Consider the following 18527-nt stretch of genomic DNA (forward strand, 5'->3'; position numbering starts at 1 on the left):
GTTTTGCAGAGAGGAGGCTAGGGACCTGTACGTAGTGAAGAGAAGAAGCCAGAAAAATTGAGTCATCACTGTCAATATGATCTCATTCTACCCTCAAATGGATAAGGCATAGTGAAATTCAGTTTACATGTGTTATAAACGGCAAATAGTAGAATGGGAAAAGTCATTAAAGAGATAAGAAAAATCATTAGTAAATGCCTGATAATACTAATTCTATTGTGCTCTCCTGGTCATTTCACATCAGTGCACAAAACATTGTATTAAATTAAATTCTTATCTATTAATTTTATTTTTTTTCATTTTGTTAAAATATCTATGTTTTATAAACAATGTAAGTTTTCTATCCATAGTTTTGGGAAGATAATTTTTTTTTTAATATGACTCATTCCTGAGAACCACTTATGTCATGTCTCTGTGACTATGAAGTGTCGGAGGAGCAGGTGTTTTTGTCTGGCATGAAGGCTGTGCAGAAACCACTGCTACTCAGTCAAAGAGCATCGAGTCAGACTGGCATTTACGGTTCTGAAGTCAGTCTCTGAAAAGTGTTGCCATCAGTCTCCAGAGCTGGCACTTTTTCTTCTCTAGTGGGTAAATACACACATTTCCTCTGTAACACTCACTAGGCAATGGAGCCAAGAAGTCCCCAAACTCATTAGTGACCAATTGGTGCCAGATTCTGGATATGAATTTTGGAGGATGTTCAAGTAATCACTTGAATCTCTATGAAGTTATGCCTAGACTACAATGCTTTGCTTTAATGACAATCTGGGCTCAAATGAATTACCAGCCCTGATCATGGAAGACTTTCTGTAAGTATAGCATTAGCATGTTGCAAAAACTTTCTTAATGTCATAGTGGTGACATCCTAGTCCCAGGTGATCACAAATTTGTTCTCTAATTTTTGTCCTCTTACTCTTCTTCCTAAAACTTATAAATGCTAAATAAGTACATAAACTATAACACTCAATGTAGTGATAAGTTTAACTCTTCCTTCTAATAAGTAATGCCACAGCAACAGTGGCAAATCTAAATTCACGGAGTTTCAAGAGCAGAGCTACTATTAGCAAAAAGATTAGCCCTGGAGTTGAGGTGATAATACTAGATACAGTGGTATCAGAGTTTTCTGTGTGGCAAGTTATTAGAAAATACAGATTTACACTTGACACTTAACAACTGTACAAGAAAGGGTTAAAACTGGGAATAATAAGATTGGGTATAAGATTTCAGGAAAATGAATGGCAGGCATAAAGTCAATTTAACCTTAGTCTACTTGATCCATTTCTCTTTAAATTCTTTGCTTTATTAAGTGTTTCTCATCTGATACTTCTTATATCTTATCAGACACCGTCTTCCTTCAGCAGAACATTCTTGTTTCTTCATTATCTAGAGTTATGATCTACTCATATGACTCCTCACAAATGCAGGGCATATATGGCTAGAACCAATTTGATAATAATCACAATTATTACCATACTAAAGAGATTTTTGACAAAATATTAATACAATATTAAGAGTGAAACATAGTTTTGGAGCAGAGATTCACAAAATGTTTGTCTTGCAGTATAAATCTTAAAGTAAAGAGAGAGAGTTCTATTTGAACTACAAGTTAATATGAGCCCCCTAGTGAAAATTCTTGGGAGAGTTTGTGTCAATTGACTACATTTGAAGGCTTGAGAATAATTATGACAGTTGATTCACGTTATAGACATATAGGTATAGAAATTAGGGTTACGTGACTATATAAATATCATTATTTCAGCATATACTAAAGTCCAGATAGTGTAATTGTGTAAAGTAATTAACACTTAGAACAATTCTATGATAGGTGCTATTATGAAACCACATTTTACTAATGAGAAAAATAAGGCTCTTTACTCTCATGCATATTTGCCCATGGCATGTTGGTATTTTTAAACAGAGAAATATGCTGACTTTTGCAACATATAGTTAAATTGAATTATTTTTAAAAGCTAGCTTTGTCTATATTTTTTAGTGCAAACTGATTGCAGTTTAATAAATCTCCTGAGATATTTCTGCACTGCTATTTTCATCTTGTATGATTGAAGGGATTTTTCCCTAGATAATTGTCACTCAATTTACTTTCAGCTAAGTTTTGTTCTATTTATAGATATAAAATGATACATCTCAATAGAATGCTCACAATCTTTTCACTTCCATTTTACATTTTCATTGTAATAAATGACTGTCAAAGGAAATATTTCATTAAAAGTTAATTTTAATCTAATGAATAATAACGAATGATATTTTGGTAACACTTCCCAATGCTGACCACCTCCCAACAAATCTCATAATGACATCTATTGAAAGCACATCATAAATGTATAAATTACAGTGAACTATTTATGATAAACAATATTTCATTGTTGGCAGTAATAAAAAGGATGCCACACAACATTTTTAACAGATATGAAGCATCCATAAAAGATGACCAGGAGCCATTGTAGTTAAAGCAAAATTATAATTTTTTACTCTCTGAAAACAACAGTTACAGTGTCTTCCAAATGGAGCATATTTTTGTTTCGTATTCTGTTTAATTGAACAAAAGTTGGCACTCTTGTTCAATTAAGTAGAATAAAGGCATTTGATAGCAAAATGGGTCCCTGATCAGCACTAGAGAGACACGTTTAAAGGAACTTAGGAAAGCTTACTGTTAATCATTTGAAACATGGTAAATTCCTAACTTCCAAATTGTGCTTTACTGCTTATCCTTTAGATGTTTTGCTATGGAAATTACCAATAGTTAGCAAGAACCTTAGTAACTTCTATCATGAGGTTTAAGGGGCTATGAGATGCAATCTGCAGAGGAGAAAAGTAGAAACCCTGTTGTGTCAGGTTTTTACAATACTTTCCTAATGCAGGAGTGCCATTATTCAAAAAGCCCAATTCTAATGCTTCAAGATAATGTGACCTACAGCCTTTGGGCAAATGGTTACATTACAGGGAATCAAAAAACTTTTCACTCATTAAACTAAAATACATATGTATGTAAATGTAAACAGAAAGATAATCTCTAGAAAGAAAAATTAAGCAGGGTAAAGGAATAGAAATTGAACATATCTGTATAAGAGTAATATAGTATATATGATTATATGGTGATTGGCAGGCCTTTCTAAACTAGTGACATATGATTTGGTGGACTTAATGAAGGGGAAAGTGAGTTTGTGGAGATACAGGTGAAAAGTGTTCCAGGCAGCAGAAACAGCAAGTGAAAAATCCTGCTACATGTGCAATATATTTGAGGAAGACCAAGGAGGCTAATGTAGCCAGCGCAGAGTCTGAATGCCGATCAATAGGAGGCAAGGTCAGAGATGTGGTTCAGGTATAGATCATGTTGGGCCTCGTAGGTCGCGGAACAAACTTAGACTTGTTTTTAAATATGATTACCAGCTTTTGCAGGCATTTGAGCAGAGGAGTAAAATGATCTGTTCATGTATCTTTATGAGATCACTCTGGCTGCTATTTGAAGAGCTATGGGGCCAGGAGATCAGTCAGGAGGCTATTGAAGTAGGCGAGAGACATTAGTGGTTTGAATGGGAATGGCCATGGTGTCAATAAACAGAAAAGATCCTTTAATTATGCTATATACTTTTCAAGAGCTGCTGTAGTTCATTTCTGTCTATAATTTTCTTCCACAGCTTGGTGCAGTATTTGACATTTAGTGGTGTGTAAAATATCTCTTGAATGAGTGAATTAATAAATGAATAAGTTGACAAAAGACTCAAAAAAAACCCTGAGTATTCAAACTTGTAAGTATGATAAAGTAAGACAAACAGCAGTAGTGAAAAGTTACAATTTCACAGAATTCCTTAGGCTTATAGTGGAATGCAGAAGTTGATTCTATGCAGGTATAACCTGTTTCACAAAAATGGATCAAATCAAAGAGTTAAAAACAGGTTCTTTTTTTAAATGCTAACTTCACTCGTACTGAAATTCAAAAACCAGTGGTAAGTGCAGTGAAAATATTTCGAGTTAAGAGAAAAAGAAAACTGGACAAGAAGAATTTTCATATTTGAAAAGTAAAAGAGCTGGCCAGTTAACTCACTCAGTAGAATGTGGTGTTCATAATGCTGGTCAAGGATTTGGATCCCCATCAGCCACAAAGGAAACAAAACAAAACAAAAAACTAAAAATAAGTGATTTCTAGAAGTACAAATCAGTGGTATTAACAATGATTTTGTAAAACACATGCACCACAGACACACACACACACACACACACACAAACACACACACACACTACTCTGGATAGATTATTTAAAATGCACAGTTTTACCACTTAAAAAGCAGGATATTAGGAGAATTAGTCAATGTCACATATTAGTTAAGTGACACTTATGTAAACTAATTGTATTTTCTTCTCAACTCCCAGCACACATTATTAGATTCACAGTTCAGGAAAATGCCATAGGCAGAGCTTACATTTATTACAAAAATATATTGGCATTTTTTCAAATTATATATGGAGAAATGTCAACTAGAAAGTTCTTTAGGTGCTATAATAATTTTACCTAATGCACATTAAATAATGGGTAGAGGTCTACCAAGAAGCAGGCAGGAGAACACGCCTGGGGTCCTAGGCAGGAGTCAAGTGCAGCTGCCCCCTCTGCCTGGAAGCAGATAGAGAGCACACTGAAAACACCACAACCACCTCCGCAACTACAACTGCCACAAAGTGACTCAATACCACAGCAGTAGCCACAGCCACCATGCAGGCGGCCTGCCAGACACTTGACAGCACTGACACAAGGAGAGTCACCAGGAGAGATCAGAAAAAGAAGAGAATCTCTCTCTCTTCAAAACCCATTCAAGAGTGGTGGAAGAAGCAACTGCTCTACCAGATGACCAGACATCAATGTAGAGCTATTAGAAATACAAAAACCCAGGAAAATATGACACCACCAAAAGAATACAGTAATTCTCAAATACCAGACCCCATAGAACACCAAACCCTTGAAGTTCTTACAAAGGAATTCCAAGCAACAATCTTAAGGAAACTCACTGAGATACAAGAAGACTCAGTTAGACAATAAAATAAAATGATTAAAAAAAATCCAGGATATGAAGGAGGAAATTCTCAAAAGTTTAATACCTTAAAAAGGAATGTAGCNTCTTGTTCAATTAAGTAGAATAAAGGCATTTGATAGCAAAATGGGTCCCTGATCAGCACTAAAGAGACACGTTTAAAGGAACTTAGGAAAGCTTACTGTTAATCATTTGAAACATGGTAAATTCCTAATTTCCAAATTGTGCTTTACTGCTTATCCTTTAGATGTTTTGCTATGGAAATTACCAATAGTTAGAGAGACACGTTTAAAGGAACTTAGGAAAGCTTACTGTTAATCATTTGAAACATGGTAAATTCCTAACTTCCAAATTGTGCTTTACTGCTTATCCTTTAGATGTTTTGCTATGGAAATTACCAATAGTTAGCAAGAACCTTAGTAACTTCTATCATGAGGTTTAAGGGGCTATGAGATGCAATCTGCAGAGGAGAAAAGTAGAAACCCTGTTGTGTCAGGTTTTTACAATACTTTCCTAATGCAGGAGTGCCATTATTCAAAAAGCCCAATTCTAATGCTTCAAGATAATGTGACCTACAGCCTTTGGGCAAATGGTTACATTACAGGGAATCAAAAAACTTTTCACTCATTAAACTAAAATACATATGTATGTAAATGTAAACAGAAAGATAATCTCTAGAAAGAAAAATTAAGCAGGGTAAAGGAATAGAAATTGAACATATCTGTATAAGAGTAATATAGTATATATGATTATATGGTGATTGGCAGGCCTTTCTAAACTAGTGACATATGATTTGGTGGACTTAATGAAGGGGAAAGTGAGTTTGTGGAGATACAGGTGAAAAGTGTTCCAGGCAGCAGAAACAGCAAGTGAAAAATCCTGCTACATGTGCAATATATTTGAGGAAGACCAAGGAGGCTAATGTAGCCAGCGCAGAGTCTGAATGCCGATCAATAGGAGGCAAGGTCAGAGATGTGGTTCAGGTATAGATCATGTTGGGCCTCGTAGGTCGCGGAACAAACTTAGACTTGTTTTTAAATATGATTACCAGCTTTTGCAGGCATTTGAGCAGAGGAGTAAAATGATCTGTTCATGTATCTTTATGAGATCACTCTGGCTGCTATTTGAAGAGCTATGGGGCCAGGAGATCAGTCAGGAGGCTATTGAAGTAGGCGAGAGACATTAGTGGTTTGAATGGGAATGGCCATGGTGTCAATAAACAGAAAAGATCCTTTAATTATGCTATATACTTTTCAAGAGCTGCTGTAGTTCATTTCTGTCTATAATTTTCTTCCACAGCTTGGTGCAGTATTTGACATTTAGTGGTGTGTAAAATATCTCTTGAATGAGTGAATTAATAAATGAATAAGTTGACAAAAGACTCAAAAAAAACCCTGAGTATTCAAACTTGTAAGTATGATAAAGTAAGACAAACAGCAGTAGTGAAAAGTTACAATTTCACAGAATTCCTTAGGCTTATAGTGGAATGCAGAAGTTGATTCTATGCAGGTATAACCTGTTTCACAAAAATGGATCAAATCAAAGAGTTAAAAACAGGTTCTTTTTTTAAATGCTAACTTCACTCGTACTGAAATTCAAAAACCAGTGGTAAGTGCAGTGAAAATATTTCGAGTTAAGAGAAAAAGAAAACTGGACAAGAAGAATTTTCATATTTGAAAAGTAAAAGAGCTGGCCAGTTAACTCACTCAGTAGAATGTGGTGTTCATAATGCTGGTCAAGGATTTGGATCCCCATCAGCCACAAAGGAAACAAAACAAAACAAAAAACTAAAAATAAGTGATTTCTAGAAGTACAAATCAGTGGTATTAACAATGATTTTGTAAAACACATGCACCACAGACACACACACACACACACACACACAAACACACACACACACTACTCTGGATAGATTATTTAAAATGCACAGTTTTACCACTTAAAAAGCAGGATATTAGGAGAATTAGTCAATGTCACATATTAGTTAAGTGACACTTATGTAAACTAATTGTATTTTCTTCTCAACTCCCAGCACACATTATTAGATTCACAGTTCAGGAAAATGCCATAGGCAGAGCTTACATTTATTACAAAAATATATTGGCATTTTTTCAAATTATATATGGAGAAATGTCAACTAGAAAGTTCTTTAGGTGCTATAATAATTTTACCTAATGCACATTAAATAATGGGTAGAGGTCTACCAAGAAGCAGGCAGGAGAACACGCCTGGGGTCCTAGGCAGGAGTCAAGTGCAGCTGCCCCCTCTGCCTGGAAGCAGATAGAGAGCACACTGAAAACACCACAACCACCTCCGCAACTACAACTGCCACAAAGTGACTCAATACCACAGCAGTAGCCACAGCCACCATGCAGGCGGCCTGCCAGACACTTGACAGCACTGACACAAGGAGAGTCACCAGGAGAGATCAGAAAAAGAAGAGAATATCTCTCTCTTCAAAACCCATTCAAGAGTGGTGGAAGAAGCAACTGCTCTACCAGATGACCAGACATCAATGTAGAGCTATTAGAAATACAAAAACCCAGGAAAATATGACACCACCAAAAGAATACAGTAATTCTCAAATACCAGACCCCATAGAACACCAAACCCTTGAAGTTCTTACAAAGGAATTCCAAGCAACAATCTTAAGGAAACTCACTGAGATACAAGAAGACTCAGTTAGACAACAAAATAAAATGATTAAAAAAAATCCAGGATATGAAGGAGGAAATTCTCAAAAGTTTAATACCTTAAAAAGGAATGTAGCAGAACTCATGGAACTGAAAGATTCACTCAACAAAATAAAAAACACAGCCAATAGCTTGAGCAGCAGGCTAGAACAAGCAGAAGAAAGTATTTCTGATCTTGAGTATTGTCTTTTAGAAAAAACCCAGGTGAACAAAAAAAAAAAAAAAAAAGGAAAAAAAATTTTTTAAATGAAGAAAACCTAAGAGAGCTAGCAGACAACTTTAAGTACACAAACATAGAAATCATGTGTGTTTCAGAAGGGGTGGAGGAAGGAAATGACCTGGAAAATGTATTCAATAAAATAGTAACTGAAAACTTCCCAGGTATAGAGAGAGAAATGGACCTTCAGATCCAGGAGGCTCAAAGATCCCCAAACACATTCAACACAAAAAGATCCTCTCCAGGGCACATTATAGTCAAAGGCAAAGCTCAAAGACAAAGACAGGACATTAAAAGAAGCAAGAGAAAAGCATCAAGTCATCTATAGGGGAGCCCTTATCAGACTAAGAGCAGACTTCTCAACAGAAACCCTATAGGCCAGAGAAAGTGGGATGATATACTCAAAATACTAAAAGAAAAAAATGTCAGCCAAGAATGCTATACCTAACAAGGCTATCTTTCAGAAATGAGGGGAAGATAATATATTTTCCAGACAAACAAAAGCTTAGAGAGTTCACCACCACATAACCATCCCTACAAGAAATCCTCAAGGAAATCCTGCATCTGGAATCTGAAAAACGATAATCGCTACCATTAATACACAAGAAAGAAAAAACCCACTCATACAACAATAATGCAAATGAGAAAGAATAAGAAACTAAATTTTACCACCACACAAAATCATAATGGGAATGTAATAATGCCCCTGCTTTATTTCTGATTTTAGTAATTTTGGTCTTCTCTCTTTTTTTCTTGGTCAGTCTAGATAAAGGTTTGCAAATTTTTATGGAAGGATCGAAGAATTTGAGAAGAGAAAGAATACAGATTTGGTGTATGGCCATACTGAAAATGTCATTATCACTTTATCAAGATAATTCATGCACATGAGATTTTTCTAGAGAAATGCTCTATTTAATTTCTTTTTAAATAGTATTCTGTGATTTTTTTTTAAAAAATCTTGAATTTCAACAATAATGTAAATTATTTATCCTATTAATTCAATGTTGTCATATATCATAAGATAATTAAGGTTTATGATTTTGGCCAAAGCTGAAAAATCATGTTTTCATGGTATTATTTTTATTTTATGTTAAAATCACATCTTAGATACTTGTTTTGGGTGATATCTCTGAGCCTCTTTCTTTCAATCTTAAAATTTGAGAAGTCTATAAATTTTAAGAGCCTATAAAAGAATTAAAATAATTACATAGCTTAGAAGAGTAATTTGTTTTTACTTGGCAATCAATAAATATTAATTAATTTTCTTTTCCCTCCTTTTATGAGCAGAATATCAAAATATTAGTCAAAAATAATCATGACTAAGGTTCTAATCAATTTCATTTTTTTCTAAACAGAAGCATCAAAATGTCTGGAAGTATGCACCCCATGATCTCATTACTGTGAAATAACTCATGCATAAAAAGTTCCTTGTTATAGAAAATACTAAAGATCTAATAGAAATTTATAAAGTCATATTAAAAGCACCATGTTACTATCTGTCAGCTTCATCAGTGATCAAACTATGGCAGTCCATTTTTCATCTATGTACCCACCAATTCTCCTAACCTCCAAATGATTTTAGAACAAATTCCAATTATTTTGAAATTTTACCCATTAATATGTTAGTAGCTCTGTATAAAGGATAAAGGGTCTATACTAAAAACATAAACACAACTTTATTACCTTGCCAAAGAATAAAGTTTATTCCTTAGTATTATTATTTAGCTTGAAATTTGTTTAAATTTAAATCTGTTTTCAGATATACTTTATGTGTTAAAATTGTTGTAAATCTTAAGTATACTTTTATAATTTTTTAATTTTTGAAACAACTTATTGAGGTATGCATTATATGCAATAAAATGAACCAATTTTAACCAGTTTGTTGTTTCAACAAGTACATTCACCTGTGTATTTCCAGTCTAATCAATGTATACATATATCCACCTCCCCAAAATCTCCTCATGACCTTTATCAGTCATTATACTCATTCATAAGCTCACATTTCCACTAATCAGATTTTGATCAATATCAATTAGTTTTGCCCATTTTAAACTTTCATATAAGTAGGATTATACAACTGGAAGCAATTGTGTCTACATTCTTAGCCCAAAAATTATTTTGAGATTCCTCCTTTTTCATGCATTTATAAGAAGTTTGCTTTGTTTTTATTGCTGACTAATATTTAATTGTATGAATGTACTAACTTTGTTGTTCCATTTACCTGTCGATGTGCATTTGGGTTCTTTCCTATTTGGGGCTATTATGAACAAGTACTTTGTAGATTTATTTTTTAATTAGTATTGAGTAAATACTTAGTAATCTAGTTGCTGAATACTTTATAGGAAATTGCCAAACTCTTTTCTGTACTGGTTTTACCATTTTACATACCAAGCAAAAATATGAGTTTCAATTGCTCATTTTGTATTCATTGCCATTCTTTTTCATTTTAGCCAGTCCAATGAATGCAGTAGTATTTCATTTTGCTTCTAAAAATTATTTTTAAATTAATATTTACAATTAATGATTTTTCTTTTAAAATTAATAAATTTGAAGTTTTAAAAAATTAAAGTATAATTTATTTAGAATAAAATTCACCCCTTTTAATGCAAAAAAGTGGATCAATATCAAATTGTACATTGTCTTTCACAGTGTACCAGATGAATATGTAGTTTAAATTTTTCTATTCAGCTTTTATTAATAATTTAAATGAAGATTGAAAAAGCATGCTTATCAATTTTGTGTTAAAGTACAACTGAGAGATAGCTCTATGGTTAAAAGATAAAATTTAGTGTCAGCAAATCTTCAAAGTACATGAAACTAGCAAAATGAAATGTAATGGGATTACATATAGAAAATGTATAATTAGAAAAAGTAATAATGCTTTAAGTGTGACTGGGTTAGTAGCAATTCATGATAAAGAGAAATCAGAGAATTAATTACATGAAAGCACAATTTTAGCTGATATCAGCATATGTCTTTATGCTTTAAAATTTAGTTTAACTCTCTTAGGAAACCTTCCTGACCCAGGAATGCTGGATTTGATACCCTTCTTCTACAAGTAAATTGGCTTGGTTAATACTAACCCAAAATAATAAAGTATAAGATTATGAAATAATAAAAACTCTGGGTTTCTTTGAACATTACTTAGAATTCTTTCAAAAAATTTGAATAATCCTCATAATTTAGTTTAATTCTAAAGCCACAGATGTGCCAGAAAAGAATCCAGGTGCTACACATAAAGTCCTGGGATCTATCCTTCAATGACCCCTTTTTGATTTTTTTTTAATGCAAAAAATCTCCATTTTCTCAAAGGTAGAAGAAATATCTAGAAATATCTTCTTCTTCTTTTTTTTTTTTACTCACCTGTGGTGTTTAACAACATACTCCTCCTCCCTCTGCATATACCACCTATTTACTAAAAAAATTATTTAAAGTATCTGATATCACAAAAATTACCAGATATGCCACAAAAATGTAATTGTCAGAATAAAATATAAAAGTAACAATATCAAGGAAAACTCTAAGAACTCATTTAATGAAATTCATGTTGCCTATTATCTTAATATACTTTTGTAAAGATTGTTAAGATTTTATCAGGAGGTAGTTTCTGGGTTTTCTTATTTTAAGATAATTTCAGTGTTCCTTAAGTAAGCCAGAAATTTTGGAACATAATGGAAAGAAAAGCAATCAAATATAAAACATTGAACCACAGCACAATGCAGTGTAGTTAAGGTAATAATAGAGGAAAATTTAGAGCCCTAAATGCTTTTTCCATAGTAGAAAAAAAAAAAAAAGCTAAAATTAAGGAGGTATGCATTTATATTTAAACTTTAGGAAAAAAGTAGAGAAACTAATAGAAAAAATATTAACATAGAACTTTAAATTAATGAGAAAAATATAATAGATAAAATCAACAAAGTCAAGTATTGTTTTTTAAATGATTAATAAAATTGACCAATTTTTGTTAAAATGGATTAAGAAAGAGTAGAAAAAACACAAATAATATCAGAAGGAAAAAGCAATATAAATTTAAGCATTGTAGACATTAAAACACCTTAAGAGGACATTATGAATAAATATGTATTAATAAATATGAACATGTAGAAGCAATGACCAAATTGCTAGAAAAATGCAATTAATTCCAGGAGAAACAGTCAATCAACTAGTACTGTAACAACCTGAAAGTAAAAATCTTTTCTCGAGGAAAAGTTTAAGTCAGCAGTTTCACCCACAAAATTTCCATGATTTTCAATAAGCAAATAATTCTAATATACAACAATTACAAAAAATGGAAAAGTAGCACGTATTAATCAAGTCATTTTATGAAGCTATTCTTGCATTGTTACCAAAACTTGATAAGGACTCTATGAGCAAAAAAAATCACAGTCAATATTCACTCATGAATAAAGATTTGAAAACGCCAAACAAAATCCAGTGATTAAAAAAAGGAGACAACTTAGTCCAGAATTGCAGGACTGGTTTCCATAAGCAAAGCAGTCAATATAATATACCCAAATAACAGGTTAAGGAGAAAAATTTATCTTACTAAAAATTTTAATGGGTACAAATGAACAAAGAACCTTTGATAAAATCAAGTCATTTAGGTTTAAAAAAATATAAAATTCAAAAGCTGTCAGTAATCCAGATCCAGAAGTAACATGATAAAGTATATTTGCTAAAATGTAAACTATAATTGTATCACGTCAGTAAACATAAGTTGTTCTTACATTAAATAGAAGATAGATCATATCTTAACATGAACACTTAATTTGCTATTATAAGAATCACAAGTTGAAAATAGTCATTTTTACTCATTATTCAACATTGCACTGGAATTCCTAGCAAGTGCAGTAACAAAACAGAAAGAGGTAAAATTATAAGAACTAGAGTGGAAAGAAAACATTTTAAAAAAACTGTGTCATTACTTAGATATTATAAGTGTCTACACTGACTACCCAAAATAACCTATAAGTAAATGATTTTAATTAATAGAAAAGTGTAGAATGTTTTCTAAATTCAAATTAGCATTAAAATTACTAACATTTCTCTATATCAGCTACAAACAATGTAGAATTTCAATAAAATCAATAACATGAACAACATTCCTATTAGTTTTCTAAGAACAGAACTTTAAAAAAATCTGAGAATTAAACAATAAACCTATCACTAAAGATAATAAATAAGCAGCAAATATACATAATGATATACCATGAAACAGATGACACAATATTAAAAAAGTCAATTATTCCCAAACTTATAAATAAGCTCAGTACAATTCCAAAATTCCAGTATTTTTGGTGTGTATCTGTGTATGTTACATGAAGTTCAAAACTGGATGTAAAATTTTAAGGAAGGGCAAAATGTAAGAATGGTAATAGACTCCCGAAGAAGAAAGGCAAGAAAATAGAATGAACTTTACCAGATTATCAATAATTGTTATAATATATAGTACATAAGCTCTTATAGCATTAGCATAGGGATTTTTAATTGCATAACAGAATTTAGAGTCTACAAAGAGAACACACATATATGGAAACTTAGTTTAGAAATTTAGAGTAAGCACTGCCGATGAATAGAGGAAAAGATAAGTTTTGCTGAGGATTTATTATCTAAACGGATAAAAATTAAATAAATATTAGACCCTTATCTCACATCATATAAAAATGAAGACCAGGTCGATTTCAGACTTAAATATAAAAGGTAAAATTGTCAGACTTTTAGAAGACAATATAAAACACCAGTATGACATATCCTTTAAAAACTATTTCTGAATTTGACTATTTCAAAATCAAGAACTATTTATTGCCCCTTTGCATAAGAAGTTTTTTAGTCTACAAAATGTGGGATAGAATATTTTCACTGAATATAACCACCAAAGGACATTACACAAAATAAGAGCATTCTGTGGATCAGTAAGGAAGAGAAAAAACATCAAAAATTGGAAATAGAAATGAATAGGAATTTTACCCAGAAGGAAGAACAAATGGCCCATAAGCATAAGAAAAGAGTTCAAGCACATCAAAAATTAATAAAATGTAAATTTGAGTGACAATGAGATATTATTTTATACCACCAAATTGGGGGGAAAATGTGAGACAATACCAAGTATTGACAAGGATGTAGAGCAAAGGGAATTACATCCATTATTGCTTGGAGTGAAACTAATATAACTTGAGAAAACAGTTTGTCATGGTCTAATAAAGTTGAAATGTGCATTTCCTAGATATACAAAATCTATTATATATATATATCCTAAGAAAATATTGTCGCTATCCTGAAACTATGCACATAATACTTAGAGCAGCATTATACATGACAACTAAACCCTAGGAACTACCCAATTGTCTATGAATTGGAGAATGTTACAGAAAATTAAGCAACAGTAAAAATGAATCAACTAGAGTTGAACATATTGACATGGATGAATCTGAAAAATAATTTTGAGTGAATGAAGAAAGACATATAATATGATTCAATTTTTTTTAAAGTTCAAACACAGGTAAAATGACGGTGTTTGAGAATAAATACACAGGTGGTAAAAACCACAGAGACGGGTGAGAGTTAACACAAAATTCAGATCTTGGAGGGGACACAGTAGTTCAAATGATCCTTTTTCTTGGTATAGATATGGAGTACACAGATGATTATTTTATTTTCACTATGTACCTGCTTGTGTTGCACGTGTGTGTGTGTGTATTATGTTTTAATACACTTTGTTATGATATATTTCACAATATAAAAATAATAAATTCAAGACTGTATGTATCGTATGTATCGTATATCTGCCAGTGAATAATACACATTTTAGCATTTAAATGCTTTTAAATTACATGAAGAACTTGCACTTAAAAACTTGTTATATTACCAATTTTCTTCATAGATCAGTTTTTCCCTTGGTTCAAGTAAGGATGAGGATATAAAAGACATGTTTATCCAGGAGGTGGGAAGGGTAACATGAAGCAGAAATAAATGTGAATTAAGGGATTTTTGTATACAAAACTTACTGGTACAAGCAAAGAGCAGGCACACAAATTTATGTGAAAGTGAGTTAGATGGATTAATAGTTACGGTTATCACTAGTGGAGTTTATAATATATACAAATAATTAGCCAATTCCTTAGGTGTATTATCACTAATACATAACAGCAATTCTGCAAAGTAAAATATCAGAAACACAAACTGGTTTGCCACTTACATAGCTTATTTATGAAAGATCTAGTATTTGAATCTAGGTGTGTCTCTGCCATATGTGTCCCTGTCATTCCTCCATATTGCCCAAATATTTAATGTCAGATAGTGAGGTTTAATGATGCATAATTAAGACCTGGCTCTTAACTCAACTCTGCGAAATATTACCTGCTTGACCTTGTATAAAAATTAATAAATATTTAGGAACCCAACTTTTTTTTAAAAAAAACTGGGTCTAATAATATCTATTAAAATTGTTCTGAGGTTCCTAACATTCATATGGTACAACAAATGACCCTGAATAGCCAAAGCAATTCTGAGCAAAAAATAAATAAGTAAATAAATAAAGGTGGAGGCATTATACTACCTTTCTTCAAATTATACTACACAGCTACAGTAACTAAAACAGCATGGTACTGATACAAAAACAGACACTCAGACAAATGGATCAGGATAGAGAACCCAGAAATCAATCCACATACTTGCAGCCAACTGATATTTGATAAGTGAAACAGGAGCATACATTGGAGAAAAGACTGCCTCTTCAATAAGTGGTTCTGAGAAAACTGGACATCCATATGTAGAAGAATGAAACTAGACCTGCACCTCTCATTATATACCAAAATCAACTCAAAATAGATTAAAGACTTATATATATAAGATCCAAACTTGTAAAGCTACTAAAAGAAAACATAGCGGAAACACTTCAGGAAGTAAGACTGGACAAAGACTTTATGAACAAGACCCAGAAAGCATAGGCAACAAAAGAAAAAATAAACAAATGGGACTATATCAAACTCAAAAGCTTCTGCACATCAAAAGAAACAGTTAACAGAGTGAAAAGAAAACCTACAGAATGGGAGAAAATATTTGCAAACTATTCATTCAACAAGGATTAATATCCAGAATATACAAGGAACTCAAACAACTTCACAGTAAGAAAACAAATAATCAATTAAAAAACTGGCAAAGGAGACGAATAAGCATTTCTCAGAGGAAGATATACAAAAGGGCAACAGACACATGAAAAAATGCTCAATATCACTAATCATTAGGGAAATGCAAATAAAACCCCACATTGAGTTATCTCACACCTGTTAGACTAGCCAGTATCAAAAAGACAGAGAATAACAAATACTGGCAAGGATGTGGAGAAGGGGAACCTTCCTACACTGTTGGTGGGACTGTAAATTAGTGCAGCTGTTATGGAAAACAGTATGGAGTTTCCTCAGACAACTACACATAGAACTACCACATGATCTGGCAATCTCACTGCTGGGTATATTCCAGAGGAATGGAAATTGTCATGTCAAAGGGATACCTGCACTCCTATGTTTATTGCAGGTCTATTTTCAATAGCTAAGAGTTAGAACCAACCTAAATGTCCATTGACAGATGACTGGATAAGGAAAATGTGGTATATATAAGACAATGGAATACTACTCTGCCATAAAAAAGAATGAAATACTGCCATTTGCACAAAACATGGATGAACTTAGAGAAAATTAAGTTAAGTGAAATAAGCCAGGCATAGAAGGAGAAAGACACATGTCCTTACTTGTAAATTGGAGCTGGAAAAAAAATAAACAAAGAATGAAAGAAACAACAATCACTAATTCCTTGAACTGTCAAAAGGAAAGAAAAGGACTGAGACCACAAGATGGGAAAGGGAAACGTGGAGGGTGGGTTGGAGAAATTGATAAAGGGCCACAAAAAAAATGTTTACATTATGTAATGATAAAATAAAAAAAAAAGAAATAAAACAAAATTAAAGGGGGAAGTAAAAAATAAATAAATAAATAAAATACATATGTAAAGCACCTAGTAGAAAACATCCATTCAATAAATTTTTTGATTATTTTATTATTATTATTATTATTATAATTAACTTTTGGCAGCTTCAGCTGGTAAGTTTATGTGAATATCTCCAAAAAATTTCAATACCCTGGGGTCAGAAAGAGGAACTGTGAGTTGGATTAGTAAAGGGTTGATCAAGCAAATAGAGGAGAAAAGATAAGTGGACTAGAACGGAGAGGATGCTGGTAATGAACTCACTTTTGTAACCATTCATTGTGTCAAGGCCAAGGTGGAAAGACAATGAAAGCTGGAAGCATTTGACTCTTTCACAACAGAGAATATCCTTGGGACAAGCAGCTTTATATGGAGAAAAGGAATGAAAGAAGAAAATGAAAGAAGACTATAATTAGGTCAGCCATACCTAACACAGAGCTAAGAACATTTCACAGCCCTGATCAATTTCATAACTATTTAAGCATTCTAACTTTAGTTGTCCTGAGGGGATGAGTTATGAAGTTTGGCCAGGAGGATCTCACATCATGGCTGGACATAGTTCTGCAGCTGATTAGACTGGGACGCATGATCTCGGTGCTGCTCAGATGTCTCTACCAAACTGTGGCTGCTCTGTGAAAAAATAGAGCTCCTTCTTAATAATAGAATATGGGCTTCCCGACATGTGTTTTTCACTTTCACTGGATTTCTACTTACAGTCCCTTCTGTTTTATTTCAACAACCTAATTTTTCAGTCCTTCTAGAAGAACGTATTCTTTTCTGTAACTTTTCCCTCTAATTCTACCCCAAGAGTAGAATTCTGCTACACATGTACAAACCTACTTGATTCCATTTAACTGCCTACTTGTTTGTCCAAGTATTGACAACATCAGGTCCCCAGCTGCCATGATCAACTGACTTGTTGCACCACCCTGCCAATGTCTAGAAATTGTGGAACCCCATAGACACTTAGCATTGCTGGTTAGATACACTTCAGCCCTGATGAGTGGCTCCTGCTGAAGAGGTCATGTATCATTGGTAAATCCCAATATACCCCCAGAAACTATTGAAAAGCAAGCTATTCATTAATTGTTTTTTCTCTGAAATTTGAAGTCATTTGGTTCTGTTTAGTGTTGACCTCAAATATCCCCCTGAGGTGTACTTTACTGTGTGCAGAAGAAATACTAATGAGAGACCCTAAGTGACAAATGAGACGCTGTATTAAGTAAAGTAGCACTTTGGCTTACACTGAACTTCATACCTGAGCGCATAGCCTCTTTCTGAATGCTTTCATAGTCATGCCAGTCCTTTCTTCTCAAACCATCTGTCCATGAATAGAATTGCCCTTCGCCCAGGCCCAGTGGAAATGTCTGTGGAAAAGGAAAGTATTCAAGCATAAAAAGGAGGCATTTCCTTTTGCATGGTAGGTAAACACAGCCGGGCACATAACAGGCAATCAAAGAATATGTGTTAAATAAGTGGCTCCCCTAAGTATAGTGAAAAGAAAGCTATTAATATTGACCAGATTAATACACATTTTAAATCCCTTTTTTAACCACTAAAATGAAAGCAAACTCCTACCACTTCTTATTTTATTTC

General features: G+C 32.9%; 1 protein-coding gene across 1 annotated transcript in view; it reads right to left on the reverse strand.

Annotated features, from left to right (window-relative positions):
- LOC103598368 (polypeptide N-acetylgalactosaminyltransferase-like 6) overlaps nucleotides 1–18298 on the reverse strand; it is a gene marked incomplete at its 5' end in the record, with an annotated part of 101945 nt that extends 83647 nt beyond the window's left edge. The window contains one exon of the mRNA XM_008582358.1: nucleotides 18190–18298. Coding sequence (XP_008580580.1) covers nucleotides 18190–18298 — 109 coding nt within the window. The remainder of the gene's footprint in view (nucleotides 1–18189) is intronic.
- Nucleotides 18299–18527: the final 229 nt, after the last annotated feature.

This window comes from Galeopterus variegatus, unplaced genomic scaffold (genome assembly GCF_000696425.1).
Source record: "Galeopterus variegatus unplaced genomic scaffold, G_variegatus-3.0.2 Scaffold2589, whole genome shotgun sequence".
NCBI classification, from domain to species: domain Eukaryota; kingdom Metazoa; phylum Chordata; class Mammalia; order Dermoptera; family Cynocephalidae; genus Galeopterus; species Galeopterus variegatus.